We start from the raw sequence: 27,836 nt of genomic DNA, 5'->3' as shown, positions 1-27,836 counted from the left end.
GTGTATCATTTTAATTCCTTCAGTTAGATTTACCTGGTCAATATGGTAAGTTTTACGTGCAAATGAGTGGATTAACCTGTATTATAGGTATGACGATTAGCATTTCAGGGACTTCGTGGGGTTCATTTTAAATTTTGGACTTAGGTGGTTTTTGAATCATATACAAAGACAACAATGTTAGAATGAGATTACCACTAGTAAGATAATACAAAATAAAGCACACAGGTATGTATAATGTTGATAAGCATTCTGCCATGTAATATAAACCACACACTTTCCTTTATTAAACCCATTTTTGTTCAAAAGTCATTCTCCAGCAATGAATGTGTTACAAGTGGACTTTTATACATACTGGATTTCAATCAATGTGTTATGTTACGAGTCGTACTTGACTCAAGGCCAAAATCACCTTTTCCCCGAACTCACACGAATGCACAACACAAATACACTGTTTAATTAAGCCAACAAAATCCAAGTCTTTAATTGAAAGCACGTTATTATTGGTACAATATATGACAACAAATGCACATACACAATAATCAAATATAATCACTCTTTATCTATTTTGTACTTAGCCAGCATTCTTCTTCTTGGCGATCATAAAGTTCTTGCAATGTTCTGGACGACTGACGTAATATATCCCCACTCACTTGTCCTGCGAAAATCAGCAAAGTCCTTTGTACACTTGCATTGATAAATCCTTGCATATAAAATCCTCATACGAAAATGGTGTTACTTTCTCCCAAGTACTAAACTCCTTGCGTCGTTCTCCAAACACATTCGTAACTCTATGCGCAGTTCTCCAAATCACTTTACTCCTTGCGCCGTTCTCCAATATTAAACTCCTTGCACTGCTTTCTCCAAACTTGGTGCTATTTCCACCTTTCACACAATATCTTCAGGAAGCAGGTCTGCGATGCAGTTGTCCCCACTTATATTGACAGTTGCGTTGAATCAAAATACCAGACTTCAGCAAGTCGACAGAAGAATATATTTCCTTTCTTGGAAGAAGTACGTTCTTTGACGTATTCTAGATCTTCTCCGACAACACTGGTAAATAGTAGTACTTTGACTACATAAAATATTTCTGGTTTGCAATTTCCTTTCTTTGAAGGAATTGGACTGTAAGCATATTAGCTAGCAAGCCCAGATCAACACTATCCACTGTGACAATAATTGTGTTTACATTTTCTTATATATCAAGCAGGGGGAAATCCCAAATATTAATAGCCAAATGTGGAAATTCCCAAGCCTTAATTATAGCATTAACCTTTCTCATTACATCACTTCCTGAGGGGAATCCCCTGACATCACTTCCTGAGGGGAATCCCGTGACATCATCTTCTCTTTACATCCTCAGAGGGGTTTCCAAATATTCCAAATTAGATATGATTCAACTTGTTTTGCTCAATTTGAGAGGGGAATTCCCCCAAAATGTCATCACTCATGTAATTTTGTAAACAAAGATAAATCATCAAATTAAATTATTCAGGGCACATCACAGTTACAAGACTCAAATCATGGAATTGGGTGATTCTTTCATACATGCTATTTTTCACATGCCCAATAGACACAGAGGATGAATTTGAGTTGTTCTTTCATGCATTTAACAGATTTATGTATAGCAACAATTTCCCATGCTTAACTCAATTTGGCCAAAGTATGGACTTAGGTGGCTTTTGTATTCATATATTCAATTATTTAAAATTGCTTGCCTAAAAACAGAATAACTTGGATGTTAATACTTGACGTAGTGTTTCAATTGTCACGAAGGTGACTGGGTATGGTGCCTTTTGTTTGTGTTTGTTTGAAACTGCTTTTGGAAACCCACCGAAAGTCATAGGCCCTAATGAAGCAGCCAAAACAATACCAGGTTAAACATGGAAGTTTATAAAAACTTATTAAATAACCTTAAGGAAAAAAAAAAAACATTTGTGGCAACAATAAGCCTTGCATTGAAAGTCATGGTTAAAGTGTGTTGATTACCACACCAAAGTTTCCCTACATACACCCCACTACCCACCTCACACACCTCTGCACCCACCCCACCCTATAGGCCTACATGTACATGATATTACATAATAATATATAGCATAGCTATACATTTAGGTATAGCGCTTAATTATGACAAATATGGTTAGGCCTATATATAGGCCTACATGTCAAATTAAAAACAAACCCGAACACTGATGAATCTCTACAGAAACCCGAACACAAGTCTGAAGGGTGTATCTAAGACGTGTAAGAATTCTTAGGCGTGTAAAATCTTAGGCGTCTAAGATTTCATTGGTCAATAATTGAATACGCCTAAGATGATTGGTTGTTTGGGATTTCTAGTCCTGTGATTCGTTGATTTAAGTCTACCGCGAATTTCTTAGACGCCTAAGATTGCATCTTAGACGCCTAAGAATGCATCTTAGACGTCTAAGATGCATCTTAGACGTCTAAGGTTAGGCGTATTCTTACACGTCTTAGATTGACCATTTGACCGTGACTAGTGATGGACGGTATCGCAAATTCGATCAAAACGTACAACGGACGCTGTGCGTTAGAGAATATTTCGAACAATGGCTGGGTGGTGTGTTTTAATAAACTCCTTTTCTCTCCATAGCCACCCGCGTCAATCCCAAAGAGAAAGGGGTGATGGGGTGGGAGAGGGATAGGGTACATGTTCTCCCACCTTTTGGCACAATGGCCCATTGTTTTGTTCTTTTCAGCCAATTTTTGACAATTCAGGTGGGGCTATAGTGTAAATGATGATGATAATGATGATGATGATGATGGTGTTGTTGTTGTTGTTGTTGTTGTAGTTGTTGTTGTTGTTGTGTGTTGTTGTTGTTGTTGTTGTTGTTGATGATGATGGTGATGATGATGATGATGATGATGATGATGATGGATAATACAAATGATGTCAGATGATTATTAGAGTCGTGGTGGTGATGATGATGGGTGTGATGAGGGATTAAATTTAGTATGAAATTTTCACCCCCCCCCCCGCACCCACCCAGTCAATGTTGTTTTGATACTGAGATAGGAACGGACTAGTATTGGCTCCAACATTGATTGGGGGAGGGGTTGCAAGCAATATGAAACATTAATGTTTGCCACTCATGTTACTTGTAATGTTTAAACAAAGAGCACTTGTCTATGGTGTCACCCTGCTCACTTTTCATGTATGTTTTTTCTTAACACGTATGCTATGACTGAGCCAAAATACACAGATAAGAGACCTCGATACCTCCATTCAACAAGAAAGTTAACCTGACGGTGTAGGGTATGATGCGTTTATATCCAATACGTTCAGAGGTCAAGTTATTACTGCACACACATTATAAGGTCAACCAACTATGTCTTTATAATTCGAACAGCGTGTGACATATTTTCGCCAAGGCCCCCGGGCCAAGGTCTTTTATAATTGAAGAGATCAGATATGCATAATTTCAGTCTGCAAAGTGCAAAAAGACAAGAGATCAAATTTTCTATGTTAAAAATAGAATCATGGAGGTATATAAATATATGCTAGGCATGTTTGTTCCTCTTTGTTGTTTGTGTATTAATTTTCATCATCATCATCATCATCATCATCATCATCATCATCATCATGTCATCATCGTCGTCGTCGTCGTCGCCGTCATCATGCTCATCAACATTAATACCTGACTACTACTAGCCACACCAAAACAGCACACCAAACCAACGAAAATAAAATCAAACCAATTAATCAATTTTGCTGCAAGTCCTCAGAGAAAATCACATTGGTGATACCGTCCATCACTAAATATCAATCTTAGACGTGTAAGAATTCTTAGGCGTGTAAAATCTTAGGCGTCTAAGATTTCATTGGTCAATAATTGAATACGCCTAAGATGATTGGTTGTTTGGGATTTCTGGTCCTGTGATTCGTTGATTTAAGTCTACCGCGAATTTCTTAGACGCCTAAGATTGCATCTTAGACGCCTAAGAATGCATCTTAGACGTCTAAGATTGCATCTTAGACGTCTAAGGTTAGGCGTATTCTTAGGCGTATTCTTAGGCGTATTTTGAAGGTTTCCGCCATCCATACTCCACAGCATGCAACGCCCTCAGTTTTTTTTTCGAATTTCTACTCTTTGCACTATTGTAATATCCATTGGTGTACATGAATGCCATGTATACGCCCGAAGTGCTTTAATTACAGTAAAATGTAACATTTTATAAGAAAACCGGGGATCTCCGGTTTTATGCAGCGATCGAGTGCTATCCAGATAAACATATCTCGTGCCAATAATCATGATAATAATACGATCGGCGAGATGATACACGCATTGTTAGGCGCTGGAATGAAACAGCAATTTTCTTCGTTTTACCTCATTTGTTTGGCTCAAAATTAAAAGGGGACAATGTGATCAGTGAAAACTAACATTTTAAAAAGGAATCTATTATTTATGCAAATCACACATGGCTTCAAGCCTAAAAAGTACACATTTGTGCGCTCTTCTCGCGAATTTGTTCCACTTTTCACAAAGTTTAGCTTTAATATGGCAAAGGTCTTTCGCGCGCTTCGCGAACGAATTTATTTTGTCGCCAAAAGGCGCTGGATTCATTTACGTCAAGAATTTTTCCCACCCCACCATCATGCATCATGTTAAAAAGAAATCTAAGAAATCTATGCCACTGATTATTTTGTTGGCTAACCTCTCCTATTTTTTACAGTAATGTTGGTCTGGGGATGTCGTCTGCGATAGGACGTATTGGTGGTATAACAGCTCCATTAATACATATCATCAGTAAATATTGGTCTCCGTTACCGTTCCTTTTATATGGCACATGTTCCGTGATTGGAGGGCTATCGGCACTTCTCTTACCAGAAACAAAAGGAGTAAATCTACTGGAAACCATCGAAGAAGGGAGACAGTTTGGAAAGTAAGAAACGTGTATGCTGTAAAATTAATTGCAATAATAAAAGGTCTCCAGTGGGGTCTTCCCTGTGGAGGTTTTGGTGCTTTTATGGTGTTCCAGGAATTGTGAAATGGGCCAGCTTCAAAAAAGAGGTTCACAGCTATCTAGGCGCCAACCCATCAGCTTTATCGTAATGACAACAGCTGTTTAATGCCTTGATCCTTGATAATTATGTATTGAGATACAAAAATGGATTCTTTTGGTGGGGTTCTCTTGTGTACTGTGTACTCGGGAACTGTGTACGTTTGACAAAATAGACAGTGGGGTACAATTTCTTTGTGAGGTAAAAATTGTGGTCCCCATTAAGAAGAGTATCCCATTATAAACCCAGAAAGTATCGAAACGATTATAGATAGTCAGATATATCGGGAACTGAAATATATAGCAAAAACTTATTTAATGTATATAAAGCGCAGCTTTCTCCTGCGCATTTTGATACCTCTTTTGTTGCTCTACGATATCATTTGGTTGAGTTATGGGCGCTTGAGTGGCTTCAAGTCGGATTTTGAAAGTTGCACTTAGCTTGGTAAAGCGTTAATTACGCTGCCGAGCCAGTTACCGATTTAATGGCAGAACCCTTTTGTCCTGAACAAAAGGTACCTCTCGACGAATAGCTTGTCGGCAAATCAAATCGGCGTGAGGGAACAATGCGTCACTATTGTGTCTCCATGCATGATTTAATAGCTCCGTGCCCACAAGGGAAAGTGTGCGTCCCAGGACTGCGCAGTCGCAAGCTATTGGTGGTCAATATGGAGCTATGTGGTAGAACCAGAATTTTGTAGAATCAGAACAAATGAAACAACAAAGTATTTGAAAGAAAAAAGTAAAACCTTCGGGAAACTAGATCACACGTAAACAAGCAACTTTAAGTATATACTTTTTCATTGAAAAATTACTTTTAAAAAACCACATTACAACAACAACAACTTATTCATGACGTTTACTTACATTTTATTTGTTGTATGTTGTTCTTTTCTTTTCTCTATTTTCAGGAGGAAGAAAACAATTTCCATTAACACCGCCAATTTAAAAGCAGAGGTGGTAGAAGTAAAAGATGTTGGCACTCAAACGTCTCAAGAGAATTGCGCATTTGTTTCAGAATGAATTAAGGATTATATGGGGCAGGGCTGTGAAATAATTATGAGACACCGGGGGATTTCCGAACGACGTGCCAAGAAAATGATATTCCCCCGCTCTGCCTGCTAAAAGTCGCCCTTCCTTCTCGGCCTGCAACCCCCTATACTTCTCCGTAGTCCACTTGCCCATTTTGCATAATATTCTGGCTATTACATTTAAGCATAAAACGCTGATTTGTATTAATTTGTGTGCAATTGATAGATTTTCACATCTGATATTTTCAGTCACCATACTCCCCCTGCTCTGTTTGTTAGCTTCACAAGTGGACTACTTACTTTGACTTGCGGTTAACATTTTTAACACGGGACTCTATGGAGAGTTAGGCCAATTTCTGGCCTAACTAAAATTGGCCATGATGCAATGCATCTTTAAATGGATCTGGTCGCCCAGATCACGCTATTGTTTAAATCCTACGCATTTGAAATTGGGGTTGGAAGATACCTTCCCCTAAATAACAGCTAATAACAGTATTGCGAACCTTCAGCATCCATGGTTCGATGTAGAGAGTCTTTCCTATTCAGAGAAAATATTGCAATTACACACCTTATTGCCTTTTAACAATAACCAATGACACTAGCACGTAATTCCAGTCAAGCACCAATCCGTAATCCTATTGTAGAAGAGGATAATAAGCTTATACTTATGTATAGCGTTAGTAAAAAAGCTTAAGTCTTTGTTTGCTTTGGCTAAATCCTGTTCAAGTGGTGGGCTAACCAACAATTAACAATGAGAGGACATTCCTTGTTCAGTTGGGGATGATTTGAAGTGACCGCCAATTATGACCATCTGATGTTTAATACCAGCAATGTGGAAAAAAAGAAATAATGTAGTGCCAAAATAATGTACCCTTTTACGGAAGGAGCAAAGTTTAACAAGTTATAACTCCGCTTCTGCAGTACGAATGTACGAATGTCAGCGGCGAATGTCAGGTTATTATTTCCCAGTCTTTAAAAAAATTGCAGGCAGAGGTGGGAATCGACCTCGGTACCTCCCGGTTAAAAAGCACTGTGCAAGACTTCTAAGCCAACTAAATATCTGTTGTGAGATGCTTGACATTAATCTTTGATATTGCTTAATGGAACAAATCGCGGAATTAAATTAGTAATAAAAGAAGTATATAGATTCTTATTTAGCGGTCAAATTGGATAAAAGGGGAAATCCCTGCTCTAAAGAAAATATAGGTTAGAAAATTATCAAATAAATTTAAATTAAAAATTGAGATTTTATATTTATTTCTTTCACGAGGCGGCATTATCACAGACAAACACTGTATAAGCTAAAAACTCGACCCTCATCACTAGATGCTGTCATAGCTCAATAGTAGAGCATCAGACTGCTAATGTCAATATCGTTGGTTCGAGTCCTCCTGCCAGCAATGGTTATGATTTTAATGCTACGCTACAATTTGTTCAATTTTTTCGTTTATTTATTTATTTATTTATTTATTTATTTATTTATTTATTTATTTATTTATTTTTTTTTTTGTTTATTTATGTAAATAATTATTTGAAAGAGGTATTTGAGCAATTGAAATTTTGATTTTATAATCCTATGGGGTCATTTTGAACCCCCACCCCTCCCAAATTGCCAAACGCACAACACCTATGAGTTTGCATCATACATGTCATCATCATAAAAAAAACATTCTATGTATAGACGAATCTAAATTCACGCATTCCTACACCTGACTAGCAGCCTTTAGTTGGGTAGCCGTCGGCTACAATGCACTCAAAATGTGAAATGATTCGGCCTTGGCGGAAATTTTAAACTGCATTCCATCACCCATTTTACACCTTAAACATAATGATCGGATTAACTACACGCGGTATCTATGCTTTGATGTACTTCTCGTCCTTGCATCTTCTGTAGGTGTTAGGTGGCTTTTATTTGCACAATTGGACGCTCAAAGCACCAGGTTGGTGCAAGCGGCTACCCAAAGATGTCCGACCAAATCCTGACCATGACTTGGCTACTTGGATTCGTCTATACCTGACGCCAGCAACTAGACTACTATACAAAAAATAGTATCACATCTTTCCTGCTCAATCAATATATTATAATACTTGCAAATAGAACATAGTTTACTAATCTAATCCTGTAATATAGACATGTTATATCACCTTTACATGGTTTGTTATGGTAGGGATTAGTGTCCGATCTCTGTAATGTAATGTAAATGAAGCATATTGATATGCAGGAAGAATCGATCAGGGCGCTATCTATTAGGGAAAGATAAACACTATTCAAAATATCAATAGACAAGAAGACAGGGATGTAGAGATTTGTAATTGAGTCATGCATGATTTAACAGAAGGTTCTTTCCAAAACCCAAACGTAATGGTGCACGTGCCATTACCATTATTAACTACTTCGTACACAACAATCTATGGAAGTTGCGGCACCGTTTGTTGTGGCGCGAAAGTTAAACTCTCAGTAATGCATGGACGTACATTTTAGCGCGTCATATACTACCATGCTTAGTAGGCCTACTTGCGGTTAATTGGATTGATAAAGACGTATGATTGACAGTGTGGTTTAGAGACCAAAGTCCCAGGGTAAAGTTCTGCTTAGAAGTCAAAGTACATAGTCGGATTTTTTACTTTCGCGATCAATAAACTGGTAGATTCCAAAATCAGAATTGTTTAGAATTGAAGTGAGCCATTAAAATTATAACAAGATATTTTGCATTCAATAACTTTTATTGTCACTAGTTATCTAATTATATAAACTCTTTATGACCATTTTACTATTAATTTTAACATGTTTAATAAACATTAAACATCAGTATAATTTTGAGTTCAACGGAATGCGTTCATCATGATTAAATAATAATAATATTTTTTTTTAAATCAAAATTCGACTATGGCATAGTCTAGCAACCCCCCCCACGGCTGTTTGGTGTGATCATTTATTAGTTTGTTAAACAAAACATAATTATAATGTTCAATTCTAGACCTGAATAATTTCAAAAGCTATCACACTAATATGCGCATATATTTTGCAGCACTTGTTAACATAGATTTATCAAATTATTCATCTTTTTCTGCTTTTTATGGTAAATTTAATTCTATAAACTGTACATTTTTGTGAAAATTGAGGGCGCTATTTTAAATTTAAATCAGCCAATTAATATGAATTATACCTAACATTTCATGATAAAAAGTTTTTTTGAAAATTCACTTGTCATTTGTTAGTCTGTTTCCAATGTTCTAATACCATTTTACAAGTGTCTTCCTCTTGTAAACACACATACAAGGTTTTAGATAAATAGCGCCATCATTGTTCAACTTTTCTTAAAAATGGCTCAAGTTTTATATGCCATCAAACAACCGTGCCCCCTTGCACATGGCAAATTTTTTAGGATCCTAATTTGCACACCATAAATGGTGTAGGCCTAGATGTAATATTGTGAGCGCAGCGATCCCGAAAATTTGCATATTTGAACGTTTCCGTATTAAGGGACCGATCGTTATTTACGGCAGGGGGGGGAATGGGTGTTTTGGCAAAAATATCGACAAAAAATTTCGCGTTCCCCCCTCGCGTCCGCTCAAAATTTTCGCGTTCCCCTTGTTTTCCCAATTTTCTCCATTTAAAATTTAACAATCCCCCCTCCTGGTTCAACTAAAAAATGTCAGGTTCCCCCCTCAAGACCACAAATTTACCCCTAAATTTACCCATTCCCCCCCCTGCCATAAATAACGATCGCTCCCTAATGTGTGCTAAAATCGCTTGCACCCCCTTTCAGCTTGCCAACAATTGCTCTCCCCCTTTTGGGCTGGCCAACAAATCTTTCCTCAGTCTCCTCAGGGCTCATATATTTTTGCACAGCCCATGATGCTTTGCGTGATGGACATAAGCTTCAACATCAAAGTTTTGAGATATCTTCCACCGAACAAAATACTGGGCTTGTTTGTACTAATTGTAATGCACTTTAAAGCTAGTTAATCGGGTGGTTAATTAATATTTTGGTTAGTGATCGAGGCTGTGAAATTATTAGAGATACGCGTAAGATCAGCATTTTTTTTCTACTAAAATAACTTCTATATAGGTATAAAAAAGTAATAATTGAAAATAAGATGACAATGGTGGATTAATAAACTTCAATTAATTTTGTCAGTGATAAGTTGTCGATTTGATTTTGATTACGTGTACACGGTATAGTTGACGGTAGCATTTTGATGCAAATAACGACATGTTAATCTGAACTTGATATTTGAATTTTAATGACGTATTGCTTTGTCGACAATTTGAGATTTGACAATTGTCGACAATGAAAGTTTGCTACAGACAAAATAGTTTTAGGAATACATCCAAATGTATTAGTACTACACCCTAATGTATTAAGAATACACCCAAATGTGTTAGGAACACCCCAAATGTATTATAAGTACACCCAAATGTATTAGGAATACATGCAAATGTATTAGGAATACACCCAAATGTATTAGGAATACACCCAAATGTGTTAGGAATACACCCAAATGTATTAGGAATACACCTAAATGTATTAGGAATACACCCAAATGTATTAAGAATACACCCAAATGTATTAGGAATACACGTCCACCCAAATGTATTAGGAATACACCAAAATGTATTAGGAATACACCAAAATGTAATAGGAATACACCTAAATGTATTAGGAATACACCCAAATGTATTAGGAATACACCCAAATGTATTAGGAACACACCCAAATGTATTAGGAATACACCCAAATGTATTAGGAATACACCCAAATGTAGTAGGAATACGCCTAAATGTATTAGGAATACACCCAAATGTAGTAGGAATACACCCAAATAAATTAGGAACGTGTCGTCTGTCGACACCACTGTGGAGATTGTTTTTATGCCAAAGTTAACATTATATTCGTCGCGGTTTATTCATGCAGGGCCGGATTTACCTTTTGGGGGGCCCTGTGCCAGGCCAAAATTTGGAGGCCCCAAACGCACCATGATGATGGCATGTGCATTCAAGTGGTCATGTTTTTAGATTTTACTACGACATTTGCGCGAAAGTGCGCAACAAATTTCAATTATAGACTATTTTAGCATAGATAATCTATGATTTTAGCCCAAATTAAAGCTGAATTTTGGTATATAACAGGCCAGTGCGCGCGAAATTATGCAATTTTTGTAGGCTATTTTGGCCCAATACATAGCGTGTTTCGGCTAAAATGGAAGATGCACATTGCACAGGGCAATTTTGGGGGGCTCCAAAATTTGGGGGTCCTGGGCTCGGGCCCATCTGGCCATATGGTAAATCCGGCCCTGTATTCATATGCAACAAGTATTCGTTACTTAATCCATTTCAATTCATTTTTATCTTTTAACGAATGTTCCTTGACGAGCAGTTAGCAACCTGGACAATCGATTCTTTAGAAATGCTGAGTCGCGCTAAAAGTCGATCGATACATGTTAAAATCAGCACAATTCAGAGATGCACCTTTTTGCTATGAAATTTTCTCGGTCAAATATAAAGCAATATTTTTTTTCTTTTTTAATGTCAGTTAAAAACTTGGTGCTTGGATATACATTTTTTTTACAAATCCTGGTGTTAAAATTAAGCATCAAATTGTGTCTTTTAGTGTGATATTTTGATTTTTATAGGCCTTCAGTTCGCCCGCGAGCTTTTTACGGAATTGATTTTTTAGCGTCTCAAACTAATATAGTTTGCTAAAGAAAGATATTTCCCACCTCTGTAAAGCACATCGTGTGGGTCTATATATTATAGTTTTGTCAGAATTTCCGTTTTTGTTTTACCCTTTTTCCCTTCATGCTCCGAACATGTCTAACTCAGTACTTTTATCTCGAGAGCAACCAGCAGAAATAGTCGATATTTCCTTTGTTGTTTAATATCCAGGTCAATTTTCCATTGAAAGCAAATTGCCCGACTAGCGATTTGGTAGCCCAAATCCCCAATTGAGTGTTCTGGTTAAACATGATCAGTAGGAGCGCTATAGGCCTGGGAATTTCTTTGCTATATTGAAGTTCTAGCAACACTGTAGCCATGCCGGTATTCATATTAAGGTGGTATTGGATGCGTTTTCTAGAAATTAGAAAATGCTTTGAGCATGTTTTAAACAGATTAATTGAGTAGGGTAAAGTACACTGATCAATGTGCCTTTTGTTTGGAGCAAATCGGACATACGGTTTCCATAATACATCAATTTATATTTTCTTTGTATCCTATTGTTTTTGTCAATAATCAATACAGTTAATGAGCTAAAAGGACTGGAAAGGCTCATTAATATGTAATTTTGCCAATATTTTGCTAAAATCAATGCATAAATGTACATGGTACTTTTATTTTGCATACTTTTGCCCTGAAACTTGGTCAAAGTGTTTCTAATATGTTCTAATGTATTATATAGTGAAGCCGCCCTCTAATTTGCATATTTGCATAATTAATGAGCTAATTTGCATAAATGCATAATTAATGAGCTAATTTGCATAAATGCTAATTAATTATGCAAATATGCAAATTAGGGGGCGGCTTCACTATATAATACATTAGAACATATCAGAAACACTTTGACCAAGTTTCAGGGCAAAAGTATGCAAAATAAAAGTACCCTGAACATTTATGCAGGGATTTTTAGCAAAATATTGGCAAAAATTGTATGTTAATGAGCTTCTCCAGTCATTTTAGCTCATTAACTTGATTGATTATTGATAAAAACAATAAGATACAAAGAAAATATAAATTGATATATTTTGAAAACCGTATGTCCGATTGACTCCAAACAAAAGGCATATTGATCAGTGTACTTTGTTCTACTCAATTAATCTGTTTAAAACATGCATAGAGCACTTTTATAATGCCTCCATAACCACCTTAAACCCAGGGATATCGATCCACAATGCTAGTATTAGCCTTAGATTTCACTCGTTGATTTTGAAAAATGGTCAGCCGGCAGTAAAAATGGTGAAATGAAAACGCAAATTCTGACAAAACTATGATATATCGCTCACGGTGATGTGCGTTAGAAAGTTGGGAAAAATCCTTCATTAGCGAACTATCTTACTTTGAAAAGCTAAAAGTTTGATCCAAAAAAAGGCTCGCGGGCAGAGTTTAAGCCTATCAAAATCGAAAATCTTACACTAAATGACTAAATTTCATGCCTAAGTTTAACACTAGAATTTGAAAAAAAATACAGTATCAAGCACTACAATTTTTCCTGACATTTACTGAAAAAATGAAAATGATTGCTTTTCATTTGGCCGAGAAAATTAATTTTACATCGAAAAGGTGTAACTAAAAATTTAGCTCATTTCAACACCAAATTCGATCGTTTGTATTGCCTCATTAAATGACTGAGTGAGCCTTGCATAACAAAAGAATCGGTTGTCCAGGATGCTAACTGTATATTTGACGTCAAATAACTGGTGGAAATATATAATCGATTTTAGATCAATAAACATTCGTTAGAAGTTAAAAATGACTGAAAATAGAATGGATATAATACTTGTTGCACATTCGACGTCGAATAAAAAGTATGACCGGGCTTTATTTTAGTCAACAGCAAGATGTGACCGTAAAGTTCAACAATTAATAATTCTTGTGTCAGTAATAAGTAAAAAACGTGACCGTGAATTCAACAATGAATAATTCCTTGGTTCAGTAAGCACTGTGTATTATCTTCTCTGATATTACATTATGTACTACAGTATTTATCGTCTCATATGGAACCGTACGCAGAAGAAAAATGGAATCTAACATGCATGTTTGCCGTTATCATGGTTATGAAAAGCAGCTTTAAAGTGTTTAAAGTGTTCAAAAACTGATATTAACGCTGAAATGATTATTATGGTGTTAGTGGTACTGGTACAACACTGGTGTAACATGGACATTAACATGTCAAGTGCGTTTAAGTTGCAGTAATTCAATCCGAGGACTCCAACTGCCGATACACCATGAGGACCTAGTGCTTAACGAGGACCTAGACACGCGTCCTCGCAACGTAAGTCCTCTTATACCCTACTACCACTCTTTAGCAAACGTCCTCGAAGCGTTAACCGTTCCTTGAGGACTTTACAACGAGGACAATTGGATTTGTAAAAATGACGTTCACGGTCACAAGCAATGTAAGGTGGTGTTCAAATGTGTTTTTAAAAAAGGTGTTACCCAAAATAACATTTTTATACTTGCAACATTTAGGAAGCAAACAAGAACTGTAACTGTCTTTAAAAAAGACAACGCCACAGATTGGCTAAATTAGACTGGTTGCTGCGATTCATAACTTGACTGGAACTAAATCTCGTAAGTTCCCTAGCCCTAATCACAACCCTAAAACTTAACCCTAAATAAATCTCATGGGTGGTGGTAGCTATTTTTTGGCGAAGGGAAAGGAAGAAAGAAAGAAAGACGGAAATTGTTGGTCCGGTTTTGAACCATGGACCCCTTGGTTAGGGCCTACAGAGGACAAGACCCGAGAATACAATACCGCTCTTTTCAAAGACACTAGTCGTACATGCAGGCGCGAGCGAAACGTACATGGACTCCGCATAATGTGAAATTTCCACAGAGTTACAATCTAGGTCTTTATGCCTATTCTTTGATAATGATGCGATGCAGAGTTACAGCGTAAGTCTAGTGCAGGGCAATACATTCAAAAATTATTTTCACCTGTCGCTATGGTAATTAATCCTGTTACATTGCTACAGCGAGTCTGCGAATAAGGTTAAGTACAGTGTCTGACAGTTTATAATTTCAGCTTGTGACGGAAACGTCAATGATAAATCACTGTCTTGCTCTTTGGGTAACTCGGAAAATTGGCAATACGTTAATATATTTTTAAATATTTCTCTACAGGACCAAGATACCAGGATGAAGTTTATACGTGACAGAGGAAGACGACTATGTAGACTAATTGTTGCCATACTTGTGATATGTGCTATTTGGTTACTGGCAGACTTATGGTTTGTACAAGACACCACACGGCTTACCCAGTCACAAGTAAGATCATGCAGAATGTTATATTAAATTATCATAAACGAGCCTCATAATATAATATAATATAATATAATATAATATAATATAATATAATATAATATAATATAATATAATTGTTGGCGCTATTTTCTTTCGATTTATCCATTATTTAAATATATCGCTTCGCGGTCTTTCTCTCATCAATCACGCTCGCCTACGATCTTGGGTAGTCGATAGCCAGCTATAGAAGGAGACAGACCGCAAGCATACTCAATCCGTAATCTATATTATGTTGTGAAATATGTTGATTTGATGATGCGGAATTAAAGATTTTGTGATGTTGTATTTTGTTATCCTTCGTTATTCTGTTCGGGTATTCAGCGAGGCTTTCCTCGTGAAACTTGGAGATCCATCAGTCATCTATTATGGTGCGAAATCTATCTTTCTCCAGAATAAATAATTGATGGATCTCGGGTGACTTTCAAGCTATATCATAATATAATATAATATAATATAATATAATATAATATAATATAATATAATATAATATAATATAATATAATATATAATAACCTCTTTATAAAAATGGTGTCTTGCAAAATTAGTACTGATGTCCTCAGTAATTGAAAAACGTAAGTAAAAATTTACTTGGATGAAGACATAATCTAAGCCATAAATCCTCACTTGGTTATTATGTTCCATGAGACATGACTTTCAGTATCTATAATGTTTAAAGACAAAGATTCTGAACAGTGGTAACATATTTGCTATCATGATGATAGTCTCACCTGAACGCAAATTCGAGTCTTAAAATCAATTTATCGTAAATTTAATAACTCTCGTCCAAAGAATATTTGTGTGAGAAATAAGACTATAGTGCTCTTCCGATCAATTAGTATACGACAAACAAAGACCTCTCTTTATTATAGCTCTTTATCTTTTTCACCTTTTCGCTCCTACCCAACAACAGATTGTGCCATCTGATATCCCATGGTTTCAACTCTATTTCAATGCATCAGGACACCAATCCAAGGAGGAAACACGAATTAAGGTATGAGTCTACTCAGATCATTCCTGGTACATAATCAGACTACAGATGTTTGAATTTTCTGTAAAAATTCAAACATTTCACTATTGTACATTTCCATGACCATATTTGGAATCACCATGAAAAATACATTCAAATTAGTTATAAGTACTTGCAAGCCCTGCACATGCTGTATAATAGTAACAATATAATTGTACTATGTTGCCTCTTGCTTACTGATGACTTAGTGGCTCTCAAAAAGAGTTGTTTAAAATGGGTTACACCTACCCTTCTAAAAGAGCTGTTTTTGGTCTGCACTAGGGCCTTTGTTATCTGAAGAATAGGGACTGTTCCTTCCCCTAATTATGGATTAGACCGATAATTTTGCAGACTGATCTTCGTGAATACACTCCTCAACCGTATTACTATAATATTTATAATTGCACGGTGATGCTTTTATTTTAACAGCCACCTTCTCCAAAAGGAGCCTCTGGCAACACATGCAATCTACCGCGATTCGATCCCAAGACATCGCATCCTCCATACGTCGCCTGTAAGCGAAGGAAGCCGGTAGAGGAATCTTGTGATCTAGCCAACAAGCTCCTCTTCTCTGAACCCAAACCAAAATGCACTGATCAACGGACAACAACAATTTGTCTGATTGAGGTACTTGTATTGATTTATACTCGATCGCCGAGCGATTGCGATACAACGCTTTTGGAAATTAAAGCGATGGGCATTGTGCAATTGCAGAATCTCGATTAAAATTGCATTTATACTTATCACGGCGATAGCGATTGCAGACGACAATTATAATATTCTAAATGCTAAAAAAATACATTTTTAGAACATCCATTGCTGTCAATAATCATTGTTTTGAGTTAATTCATCAACGAAAGTTAATAGTCGAAAAAGGTAAAATAATTAGCAAAATAATAGATCCAATTGGTTTGAAATGATTGGTTGATGCATTCACGTGTCAAGCGCCATCGCTCAGAAGCGACGACGTTTTTGCCTCAGCGAGTTCTATCGACTGATTGGCTTGACGCTCGAGAAAGGTGAATTAATTAGATCCAATTGGTTGGAATTGATTGGTTGATGCATTCACGTGTCAAGCGTCATCGCTCTGAAGTTGAGATTTCCTCAACTTACAAAAGCGACATTTGTTTTTGCCTCAGCGATTCGTATCGATTGATCGGCTTGACGCTCTGAAAACGGAAGTAAACACTGAGTATGCGTGAGAATCGCCTTTCTGCAAAAGCTCTTGGTTGGGAAATGACGACAGCGGGCTCCAGCAGAAGAAAAATCTTGAAATGTATTGCATGGAAAAAGAGTACATGATAATTAATTTTGATTTATGGAAGAGAAGAAGAAACTAGGCTGTGACTGTTAAATATTAACTCTTTTATTATTATTATTATTATTGCAGGTCGACACAGGTGGATACCAAGTCAAATGTACGGCCAATGTCTGCAAGTCTGGTCTCTCAATAGGTTTATTCATCCACGATAGTTGGAGACTTTCTTGGAAGCCCATCGAGGACATTGGCACTCTGGAGAACACCCTTCGTGACCTTCTGAAGAAGAACTCAAGCAATGGCAATTATGGATTCTGCTTTCTTCGATGTCTCCTTCACGACAACACAACCGCCAATCAACTGCTATTGATGCCACAGTATTTCACACCAAACACCTGTATAGATGCAACCTGTCGAGATGCAATCAACATCAACGTAATCTGGTTAGATTCAACATCCCATAGTCATTTCTTCAGATCTTTACCTAAATCTGTCAATGCTTTAAGAAATGCTAAGGAAAATAAACTTGCTCATGTGTTTAATTATAATCTAATGCAAGGGTTGAACGGAGGGACGCTTCAAAACACCATAGCGTTGACGGGAGGAGACCAAACAACGAAAAGCTTCGGTAATCTATTAAAGTTATACCAAACTGGTGGATATTACGTAACATTTGCCAATGATCTTTGTTGGAAAACTGGTATAAGAATACATGGAATGATGACCAGTGGGATGATGTTTATTCTTCGAAGTCAGTCCCAAGAAGCTGTGAGGAAAATGGACGAAATATTGATGTCGAAAGGGATCGATCAAGTCGGAATATCATTGGCTAACTGCGAAATTTTATCCAAGGATAATGTGTCAAATCCTATGCTTGATATAGGCAACAGAGGAATTTGCTACAACGGAAAATATCAAAACGATTATTTATTAGATTCCATGGAATTATTACAAACTCAGTTAATATCTGCCAACAGATCATTCTTCAATTATTGGGATCTTAATGTAGCTCACGAACCTACCGCTCGGCGTATTCAAACTCTTGATGATCGTCTTTCTATGTTCATTGAATCTCTAAGTAAACAGGACAATACGCTTACTTTAATGTTCGGAGATCACGGATTAAAATACGGACCTATTGTAAGTGGCACCACGGAGGGTTCGATTGAGGTTGCACATCCAGTTTGCTTTGCGATAGCCTCAAAGAATTTAGAAGAAAAACTTGGTAAAGATAAAATGGATGCGCTGAGAATAAACCAAGACCGTATAATTGATATTATAGACTTAAGACAAACTCTGCTGACGTTATCACCTGTAAAAGACGATCATTCTTTCGGCTTAGGAGAGAAATATGACTCTCATCCCAATGGATTGTTGCATCCTATAAACCCTAAACGGTTCTGCAGAGGTATGAACGCAGGAATTTTACATGGAAAGTGTATTTGTGAGGAAGGTCATACGAGTCACAAGATCTCTAATGATACCAGAGTGAAGGTACTGGCAGATTTTGCTTTGGGAGAAATCAACAACATCCTCCAAGACCAGTTTGTTTCAGCGAATAAGGATAGCGCATCTGGGTTTGGTTCGTGTGTACGACTAGTTGGAAAATGGATTGATAATGTACAGGAGACGCTTATGAGTGTAAGTATAAAATGGATCATTCCAGTTGAGATCCGTGGAAGATAATCTCCCGGGGTGTAGATTTCAAATGGAGTCGCCCATTCAGGTAGGCTCCTAAACCCCATTTGAGGTTGTAAAGTCTCCGTCGAGTTTTTGACTGACTTTGGTTCAATTATTGTCCGATTGCTATACAAGAAACACACTATTAACAAGGCAAATTTTTTGAAATATATCCTATGCCTATTCACATTTTAGGTAGCTATGACGTTTCGAGACCCAACTGACCTAGTCTCTTGAGCGATTCCAGATGCACTAGATGATGGTGTGTTTCCAGAAGAGCTCTGGATAATGTGGTCATAGGCGTAACTTCGTCCCCTATGCGTCTTATCCAGATGGCTTGTCTGATCCATCTGGAGCTCTTCTGGTCTTCGCGATGAAGGATTTTAACTTCCTTCCCAGTCTATGATATAGTTTAGCTAAGTTAGTTGTTGCTACGTTGTTCCTGACAGCCGAATGATGTTGGTCGGATACTGATGTGAGTCTGTCGGTTCTGGTGTGGATTTTGCTGGAGATCTTTTCGGCTTCTGCACAGTGTCCTTTGATGCGAGTGTCCAGTAGCCTTCCAGTTTCTCCGACAAAGTGTAATCACAATTTTGACAATGGATTTCATTTCATACACCGGCTGTTGCTGTTGTTTGTAGTTTATCTTTGGCATTGCAAACACAAATTTTTTCGAGATGGTGTTCGGCTGGATCTGATGTTGCATGTAGGTTCTGTTTGATTAAGATGTTCTGTCAATTTCTCCACGCTATCACCTTGATGATTTCGAGGACATCGTCAACGTACCTTGTCCACAGTATTGGACGATAGCCCGCGGCATTCAACCTAAGTCACACACATGTCACATTATCTAGAAACACCATCAGTGCATTTGGAATCACTCACATGTGATCAAGAGTCTAGACTATGCCATAGTCTATTTTGATGTTAATCATGATGAAAGCATTCATTTGAACTCGAAATCATACTGATATTAATTACATCAAAATATTAGTATAAAATTGTTATGAAAAAGTACATATAATTATATTAGTGACAGTAAAAGTAAAGTGTACGTAGGCTTATATTATTGAATGCAACATATCAATGCTGAACAATTCTGATTTTAGAATCCGCCAGTTTATTAATCGCGAAATTCCAGGTTAAAAATAGACTATGGACTTCCAATTTTAAACGGGATTTTGAGTGGGCAAAGTCCCTGACACTCACACTGTCAATCACACTTGTTTATCAATCAAATTTAACCGCAAGCAAATACAATACGCGCTCATGCACTTAGTGACGCGTTCATGTAATTACACAACACAATGGCGGCAGACTTGTGTACCATGTAGTTATTAATGGTAATGATAGGTACCCGGAGGATTTAAACCATAACGAGATCTGGGCGACCAATCACAAGCCAGATCCATTTAAAGATGCATTACATCATGGCCAATTTTAGTAGGCCAGATTTCCGACAATCTCATCCATAGAAGCTCATAGACAGCCGTGTTAAGCATCTCTGACCGCAATCCAATGTCAGTAGTCCACTTGGGGAGCTAACAAACAGAGGGTGTAGGGTGACTAAAAAGATCAGATGTGAAAATCTATCAATTGTGCACACATTAATTAAATCAGAGTTTTAAGCTCAAATACAATACCCAGAGTGTATGCAGAATGGGCAAGTGGACTACGGGGTAGTCTATCAAGAGTCAAGACCAGTTGGGTCTCGAAATGTCGTAGCTCCATAAAATGCGAGCAATGGACATGATGGGTATGTTTCTGTTCTTTGTTAATCTAAATGAGCTATCCTGATGAATCTTTTCAAGAATGTTAGGAAACTCACGCTTCAGAGTAAACTACCGTAATATCGTGTACGTGTCTTATAGATATGCAGATGAAGCCAATATATTTGACCTTCTCCATTCGGGTGTCGACTGCAGACGACAGGTTCCAAATTTTCATTAAAAAATGAAAAATTTCAGAAATTTACATTTTTATGACCATATTTGGAATCAGTATGAAAAATGCATTAAAATGAGTACAAACAAGCCTAGTATTGGTTCAGTGGTTTTTGAGCTATCTCTTGAAATTTTGAGAAAATATTTCAAAACTTCGACGTTTTATGTTGAAGCCTTTATAGCCTACACGCAGCACCTTAATTGATTAAAATGTGAAATATTTTTTATTTTTAAATAATAACAGAATTCTACTGTCATAGAACTGGACGTCCATCTCGCAGCCGGATCCGGTGCACCACAAAGTGAAGACAAATTCTTTGTCGTTATCCAAGTGAATTCTAAGTCGCCAAGCGAAGGCCAGGAAGACTCTGATGAAGACGGGTCTGCAATTCATCTCATACATTACGAACGAGTATCTACGTATGGAATTTATGACGAATGTCGCGATGAAGGCGTTGAGGGTAAATTGTGTATTTGCTCGCTATCCAATCGGTCTCCTCCAACTAGACAATGGCATCTTGCGTTGGGCCTACATTTGGCCCCTTGAACATGTGAAAAGTACATGGACTTGTCGACTCACCCCTCCCCTGGCTGCGGGTCTGAACACTAGTAACCACGACATTTTTATAATTTATAACACTTTTGGTTCTGTTACAGTTTGCGCTGTTGTTCAAGCTTAGTAATGTCGAAGGCGACCACCGATTCAAGAGATACAGGTATGTATCGTCCTGCTTATAATTGTAGACAGGTTGTGGTTCCAAAACCGTGCTCGTGTTATGTTCACTCCCGGTGTTCACTCTTCGACAGAGTATTTTGCACGTACGAAATGGACGCACAGACGAACTAGAAAAATGAACAAAGTGTATCCATTTTACAATAGAATCAAGGATATTAAATATACGGAGGAAAACTTTGTTGTAAGAAATCATAATAAACCACAATGTCCAGTGAGGTGTGAAAATTCTCAGGTTCCGGTACGTACGCGCAGATTGATTTGCAATAATGTTATAAAGAGGTTGCCTTTTCCATAGTTAACAAAAGCTTCTGCATCTAAGCGCCCCGCGTTGAAATGATCGGGTTTTTTTTAATGAGTGCAAGCCCAGTATATTGGTTCAGTGGTTCTTTAGATCGGGCACGATATTTTGAGAACAAAAATCTCAGAACTTAAAAATATTTGAAACCTATTAGGCCAGGATGCAGAGCATAAAATAATGTAGCCCTATGGATGATAAGCCTACAAAGGAATGCCCCTTTGATTATTTTGAATCAATCAGCATATTCCTTACTGTTTTTTTAAACATGTTAAGGTACTCCGATTCCAGATAGTACTGACGCGCCATCTACTGACGTGCCATCTACTGAAGGGCCGACTACTGACGCGCCGTCTACTATGTCTGCCAAACAGACAAGTATAACCACGAATCCGGTCATTGTGCCATCTTCTGATGGACCGTCTACTGTGTCTGCGAAACAGGTATAAAGTACGCCCAATGACCACAAATAAGTCCCCCTTTACCATGTTTACTCATTTTCTCGCCTTTTATTCCACATTCTTTTCCGTATCTTTTTGTAATTTTCTTCCTGTCATATTTCCCATTTGTCTTTTTAAAAACCCAGTGTCTTAGGTTTTGTTATCTTCTTCTAACCTCTGGCTTCTGACGAAAATAAAATGAATATTTTGCTATCTTGCTGCGATGGTTTATTGTGGTATGTTTATGGTGTGCGTTTCTTAGCTGCACGTCCCTGATTCGTCCTAACATGTAATGCGGTTTGTAGGTTTTGCTTGTGAGTAGTGCATTATAAACCACTGCGGTTTTTGTTACTAAACAAATATAATAATAACCTAAACATTTTCTTTCATGAAATCTTAAATGTTTTAATTATCGACTAGCTTCTCTGCGGCTCTTTATTATAGCAATTGACGTGCTTCGTTTGCGTAAGTAATTCACCCAATATGGCAAAAGATTGCCTTCAAGAACAAGACCAAGACAACAAGGATGCCCATCATGTTGAAGAGTGTAGTGATCGTTGTCAGGTAAGATGGAAACCACCACCCCACATAAACAAAGACCACACCCATCCCATATAAACATAGACCACACCCATCCCACATAAACAAAGACCACACCCACCTCATATAAACATAGACCACACCCACCCCATATAAACATAGACCATACCCACCCCACATAAAGACCATACCCCACCCCACATAAACATAGACCACACCCATCCCACATAAACAAAGACCACACCCACCCCATATAAACATAGACCACACCCACCCCACATAAACATAGACCATACCCACCCCACATAAAGACCATACCCCACCCCACATAAAGACCATACCCCACCCCATATAAACAAAGACCACACCCACCCCACATAAACATAGACCACACCCACCCCACATAAACATAGACCATACCCACCCCACATAAAGACCATACCCCACCCCACATAAACAAAGACCACACCCACCCCACATAAACAAAGACCACACCCACCCCATATAAACATAGACCACACCCACCCCACATAAACATAGACCATACCCACCCCACATAAAGACCATACCCCACCCCACATAAACATAGACCACACCCACCCCACATAAACAAAGACCACACCCACCCCATATAAACATAGACCATACCCACCCCACATAAAGACCATACCCCACCCCACATAAACAAAGACCACACCCACCCCACATAAACATAGACCACACCCACCCCACATAAACCATACCCACCCCACATAAAGACCATACCCCACCCCACATAAACAAAGACCACACCCACCCCACATAAACAAAGACCACACCCACCCCATATAAACATAGACCACACCCACCCCACATAAACATAGACCATACCCACCCCACATAAAGACCATACCCCACCCCACATAAACATAGACCACACCCACTCCATATAAACATAGACCACACCTACCGCACATAAACAAAGACTATGCCCACCCACATAAACAAAGACCACACCCACCCCATATAAACATAGACCACACCCACCCCATATAAACATAGACCACACCCACCCCACATAAAGACCATACCCCACCCCACATAAACATAGACCACACCCACCCCATATAAACATAGACCACACCTACCACACATAAACAAAGACCATGCCCACCCACATAAACAAAGACCACACCCACCCCATATAAACATAGACCACATCCACCCAACATAAACAAAGACCACACCCACCCCATATAAACATAGACCACACCCACCCCACATAAACATAGACCATACCCACCCCACATAAAGACCATACCCCACCCCACATAAACAAAGACCACACCCACCCCACATAAACAAAGACCACACCCACCCCATATAAACATAGACCACACCCACCCCACATAAACATAGACCATACCCACCCCACATAAAGACCATACCCCACCCCACATAAACATAGACCACACCCACCCCACATAAACAAAGACCACACCCACCCNCACATAAACATAGACCACACCCACCCCACATAAACATAGACCATACCCACCCCACATAAAGACCATACCCCACCCCACATAAACAAAGACCACACCCACCCCACATAAACAAAGACCACACCCACCCCATATAAACATAGACCACACCCACCCCACATAAACATAGACCATACCCACCCCACATAAAGACCATACCCCACCCCACATAAACATAGACCACACCCACCCCATATAAACATAGACCACACCTACCGCACATAAACAAAGACCATGCCCACCCACATAAACAAAGACCACACCCACCCCATATAAACATAGACCACACCCACCCCATATAAAGACCATACCCCACCCCACATAAACATAGACCACACCCACCCCATATAAACATAAACCACACCTACCACACATAAACAAAGACCATGCCCACCCACATAAACAAAGACCACACCCACCCCATATAAACATAGACCACACCCACCCAACATAAACATAGACCATACCCACCATACCCACCCCACATAAACATAGACCACACCCACCCCACGTAAACAAAGACCCTACCCACCTGACATAAACATATACCACACCCACCCTATGTAAACAAAGACCACACCCAAAATAAACAAAGACCACACTCACCCCACATAAACAAAGACCACACCCAACATAAACAAAGACCTCACCCACCCCACATAAACAAAGACCTCACCAACCCCACATAAACAAAGACCACGCCCACCCCACATAAACAACGACCACACAAACAGACCATACCCACCCTAACAAAGACCACACCCACCCCACATAAACATAGACCACACCCACCCCACATAAACAAAGACCACACCCACCCCACACAAACATAGACCATACCCACCCTAACAAAGACCAAACCCACGCCACATAAACATAGACCACACCCACCCTACATGAACAAAGACCACACCCACCACACAAACATAGCTACCATATCCACCCTAACAAAGACCAAACCCACGCCACATAAACATAGACCACACCCACCCCACATAAACAAAGACCACACCCACCACACCCAAACATAGACCACATCCACCCCACATAAAAGGCCACCCCACCCGCATAAACATAGACCACATTCACCCCACATAAACAAAGACCACACCAACCCTTCACCCCACAAACAAAGACCACACCAACCCCACATAAACAAAGACCATACCCCACCCACATAAACAAAGACCCCACCCACATAAACAAGCACCACACCCACCCCACATAAACAAGCACAACACCCACCCACAAAAACCATACCCCTCCCCACATAAACAAAGGCCCCACCCACATAAACAAAGACAATACCTCACCCCACATAAACAAAGGCCCCGCCAACATAAACAAATACCTCACTCACCCACATAAACAAAGACCATACCCCACCCACATAAAAAGGTCCCACCTACATAAACAAAGACCACATAAACAAAGGCCCCACCCACATAAACAAACACCACACCAACCCACATAAGCAAAGACCATACCCCACCCCACATAAACAAAGGCCCCATCCCCATAAACAAAGATAACACCCACCTCACATTAACAAACACAACACCTACCCACAAAAACCATACCCCACCCCACATAAACAAAGGCCCACCCACATAAACAAACACCACTCACCCCACATAAACAAACATCATACCCCACGCCACATAAACAAAGACCATACCCACTGCACATAAACAAAGGCCCCGCCCACATAAACAAAGACTACACCCGCCTCACATAAACACAAAAACCACCCACATAAACAAAGACCTTACCCCACACCAAAATAAACAAAGACCCCGCCCACATAAACAACACAACACCCACCCCACATAAACAAAAACACCCACCACCACCCCACATAAACAAACACCCCAACCCACCCAGAACTACTGAGCCAACTGGGCTTGTTTGTACTCATTTTAACATGTTTAATGTATATTATATGCTGATTCTATAATGAAAATATACAATTCTATATTTAAAAGCCAATCTGGAACTTATGGTCTGCATTTGAACATTTCGCCACATTTTGATGCGTCTTTGCTCTCCTATCGTTACAGATTGTCGCATTCCTACATGAAAACGCTTCAGTATCAGAAAGCCTATTTAAGTTTGCCCAAGATGAGATCAAGACATTCAGTCGCGTCTGCGAAGAAGACTCGGATGTCCTTTGCCCGGACTCAATTGATGATGAGATGCGGTGTGTTGGCAACCCTAAGATGTGCACTTTTTGTTGTGGCACACCTTACTGCAACTCCAAGATGGCTGCTTCTTCGGATCAGGTATTACCGCAGCTGCCTGTCGTGTGTGGCCTCTTCTTCATGGCTATAGCCCTCTTTTAAGACGATGCTTTAAGCGATGATAAAAGGAAATCCTGTTCTACGCGTCCGACCGAGTCAAATTTGTAAAAATTGGCAACAATCTTTTTCCCGTTCAAATGAATATCACCCAAATTTCTGAAACTTCTGAAAACATTTTCTTCAAATACCCAACTAGGCCTATCTGGTTCCTGATCTGGTTTTGTAATTCTAAGATGATGGAAACCATGTTTTTTTTTTTTTTTGGGGGGTTAATTCTTAATCAAAATGCAAACATGAATCCAAGTAATATGATTATGAGACTTATATTCAGTTGATACTGAATTGTTATGGGAATGTACATTTACAGATAAAAGTATGTATTAAAAAAGGCCAACCAAACGACTCGACTTCAAACCCGTAGAACAAGGTTTCTTCTTCGTCTTCTTAAGTTAAAATTGTGTTCTTTTTCTGAACAGGATACTCGAAACGCCTTTCTGTAATGACCATAGGCTTTAACATAATTCTTTTTAAAAGTGTAAATTATGTAATTGTAATCCTACAAAATAGCGTAGGGTGTATTGGGTGGCCTTGGAGAAAATCAGACCCCTAATTTGAAGATTATCCATGTGCTCAAGGCAGGGCTGTCAACTTTTTGGAATAGCTTGGCGTGAGACAGAGGCGTACAGGGATTTGCCGACTACAATGTTCATCTAGACCCGTGATTATTTGAGCCATGGCCTTCGAGAATCTGAAGAGCGAGGGGGGGGTGGTAGGGACAACAAATTATTTTGAAGATGCGTGAGATTTTACTCATTTTCAAGCTTTTTGCGTGAGATTGACTACCCAGGCTTGAGATTATACTACCTTGGCGTGAGACCTTGAGAAAGTGACCCAATGTGTGAGAGTTGACAGCCCTGGCTCAAGGTGAACTTCACACCTACTCATGTTACTGTCTGGCCATTTCCCTGGGAAATGTGTGTGCCTCTAAAGTTAACAGTGGCATAGGCGGGGAGCTGAAGAGGTGGGGGGTAGGAATTGCCCCA

General features: G+C 38.7%; 2 protein-coding genes across 2 annotated transcripts; both read left to right on the top strand.

Annotated features, from left to right (window-relative positions):
• The first annotated feature begins 13,759 nt into the window (after positions 1-13,759).
• LOC140163811 (uncharacterized) lies at positions 13,760-21,506 on the top strand. The gene is made up of 6 exons (XM_072187127.1): positions 13,760-14,041; positions 14,893-15,036; positions 15,983-16,063; positions 16,508-16,705; positions 17,469-18,977; positions 21,204-21,506. Exons 2-6 carry the CDS (start codon positions 14,908-14,910, stop codon positions 21,504-21,506), a joined length of 2,220 nt encoding a protein of 739 aa, XP_072043228.1. The 5' UTR covers positions 13,760-14,041; positions 14,893-14,907.
• Positions 21,507-22,884: 1,378 nt separating this feature from the next.
• Positions 22,885-27,050, top strand: LOC140165090 (uncharacterized). The gene is made up of 2 exons (XM_072188517.1): positions 22,885-22,994; positions 26,554-27,050. The coding sequence occupies exons 1-2, from the start codon at positions 22,914-22,916 to the stop codon at positions 26,833-26,835; spliced, it is 363 nt and encodes a 120-aa protein (XP_072044618.1). The 5' UTR covers positions 22,885-22,913; the 3' UTR covers positions 26,836-27,050.
• The last annotated feature ends 786 nt before the right edge of the window (positions 27,051-27,836 follow it).

This window comes from Amphiura filiformis, chromosome 11 (assembly GCF_039555335.1).
Source record: "Amphiura filiformis chromosome 11, Afil_fr2py, whole genome shotgun sequence".
NCBI classification, from domain to species: Eukaryota; Metazoa; Echinodermata; class Ophiuroidea; order Amphilepidida; family Amphiuridae; genus Amphiura; species Amphiura filiformis.
The sequence above is the reverse complement of the archived record's forward strand: the minus strand, read 5'-3'. Positions and strand labels throughout refer to the sequence as shown.

Bases quoted from the DNA above. Each gene is read 5' to 3' on its own strand.
- LOC140163811 (XM_072187127.1), top strand. From the start codon at position 14,908: ATGAAGTTTATACGTGACAGAGGAAGACGACTATGTAGACTAATTGTT. The intron at 15,037-15,982 runs GTAAGATCATGC...ACCCAACAACAG, and splicing joins CACGGCTTACCCAGTCACAA to ATTGTGCCATCTGATATCCC. The intron at 16,706-17,468 runs GTACTTGTATTG...TTATTATTGCAG, and splicing joins CAACAATTTGTCTGATTGAG to GTCGACACAGGTGGATACCA.
- LOC140165090 (XM_072188517.1), top strand. From the start codon at position 22,914: ATGGCAAAAGATTGCCTTCAAGAACAAGACCAAGACAACAAGGATGCC. The intron at 22,995-26,553 runs GTAAGATGGAAA...CTATCGTTACAG, and splicing joins AGTGTAGTGATCGTTGTCAG to ATTGTCGCATTCCTACATGA.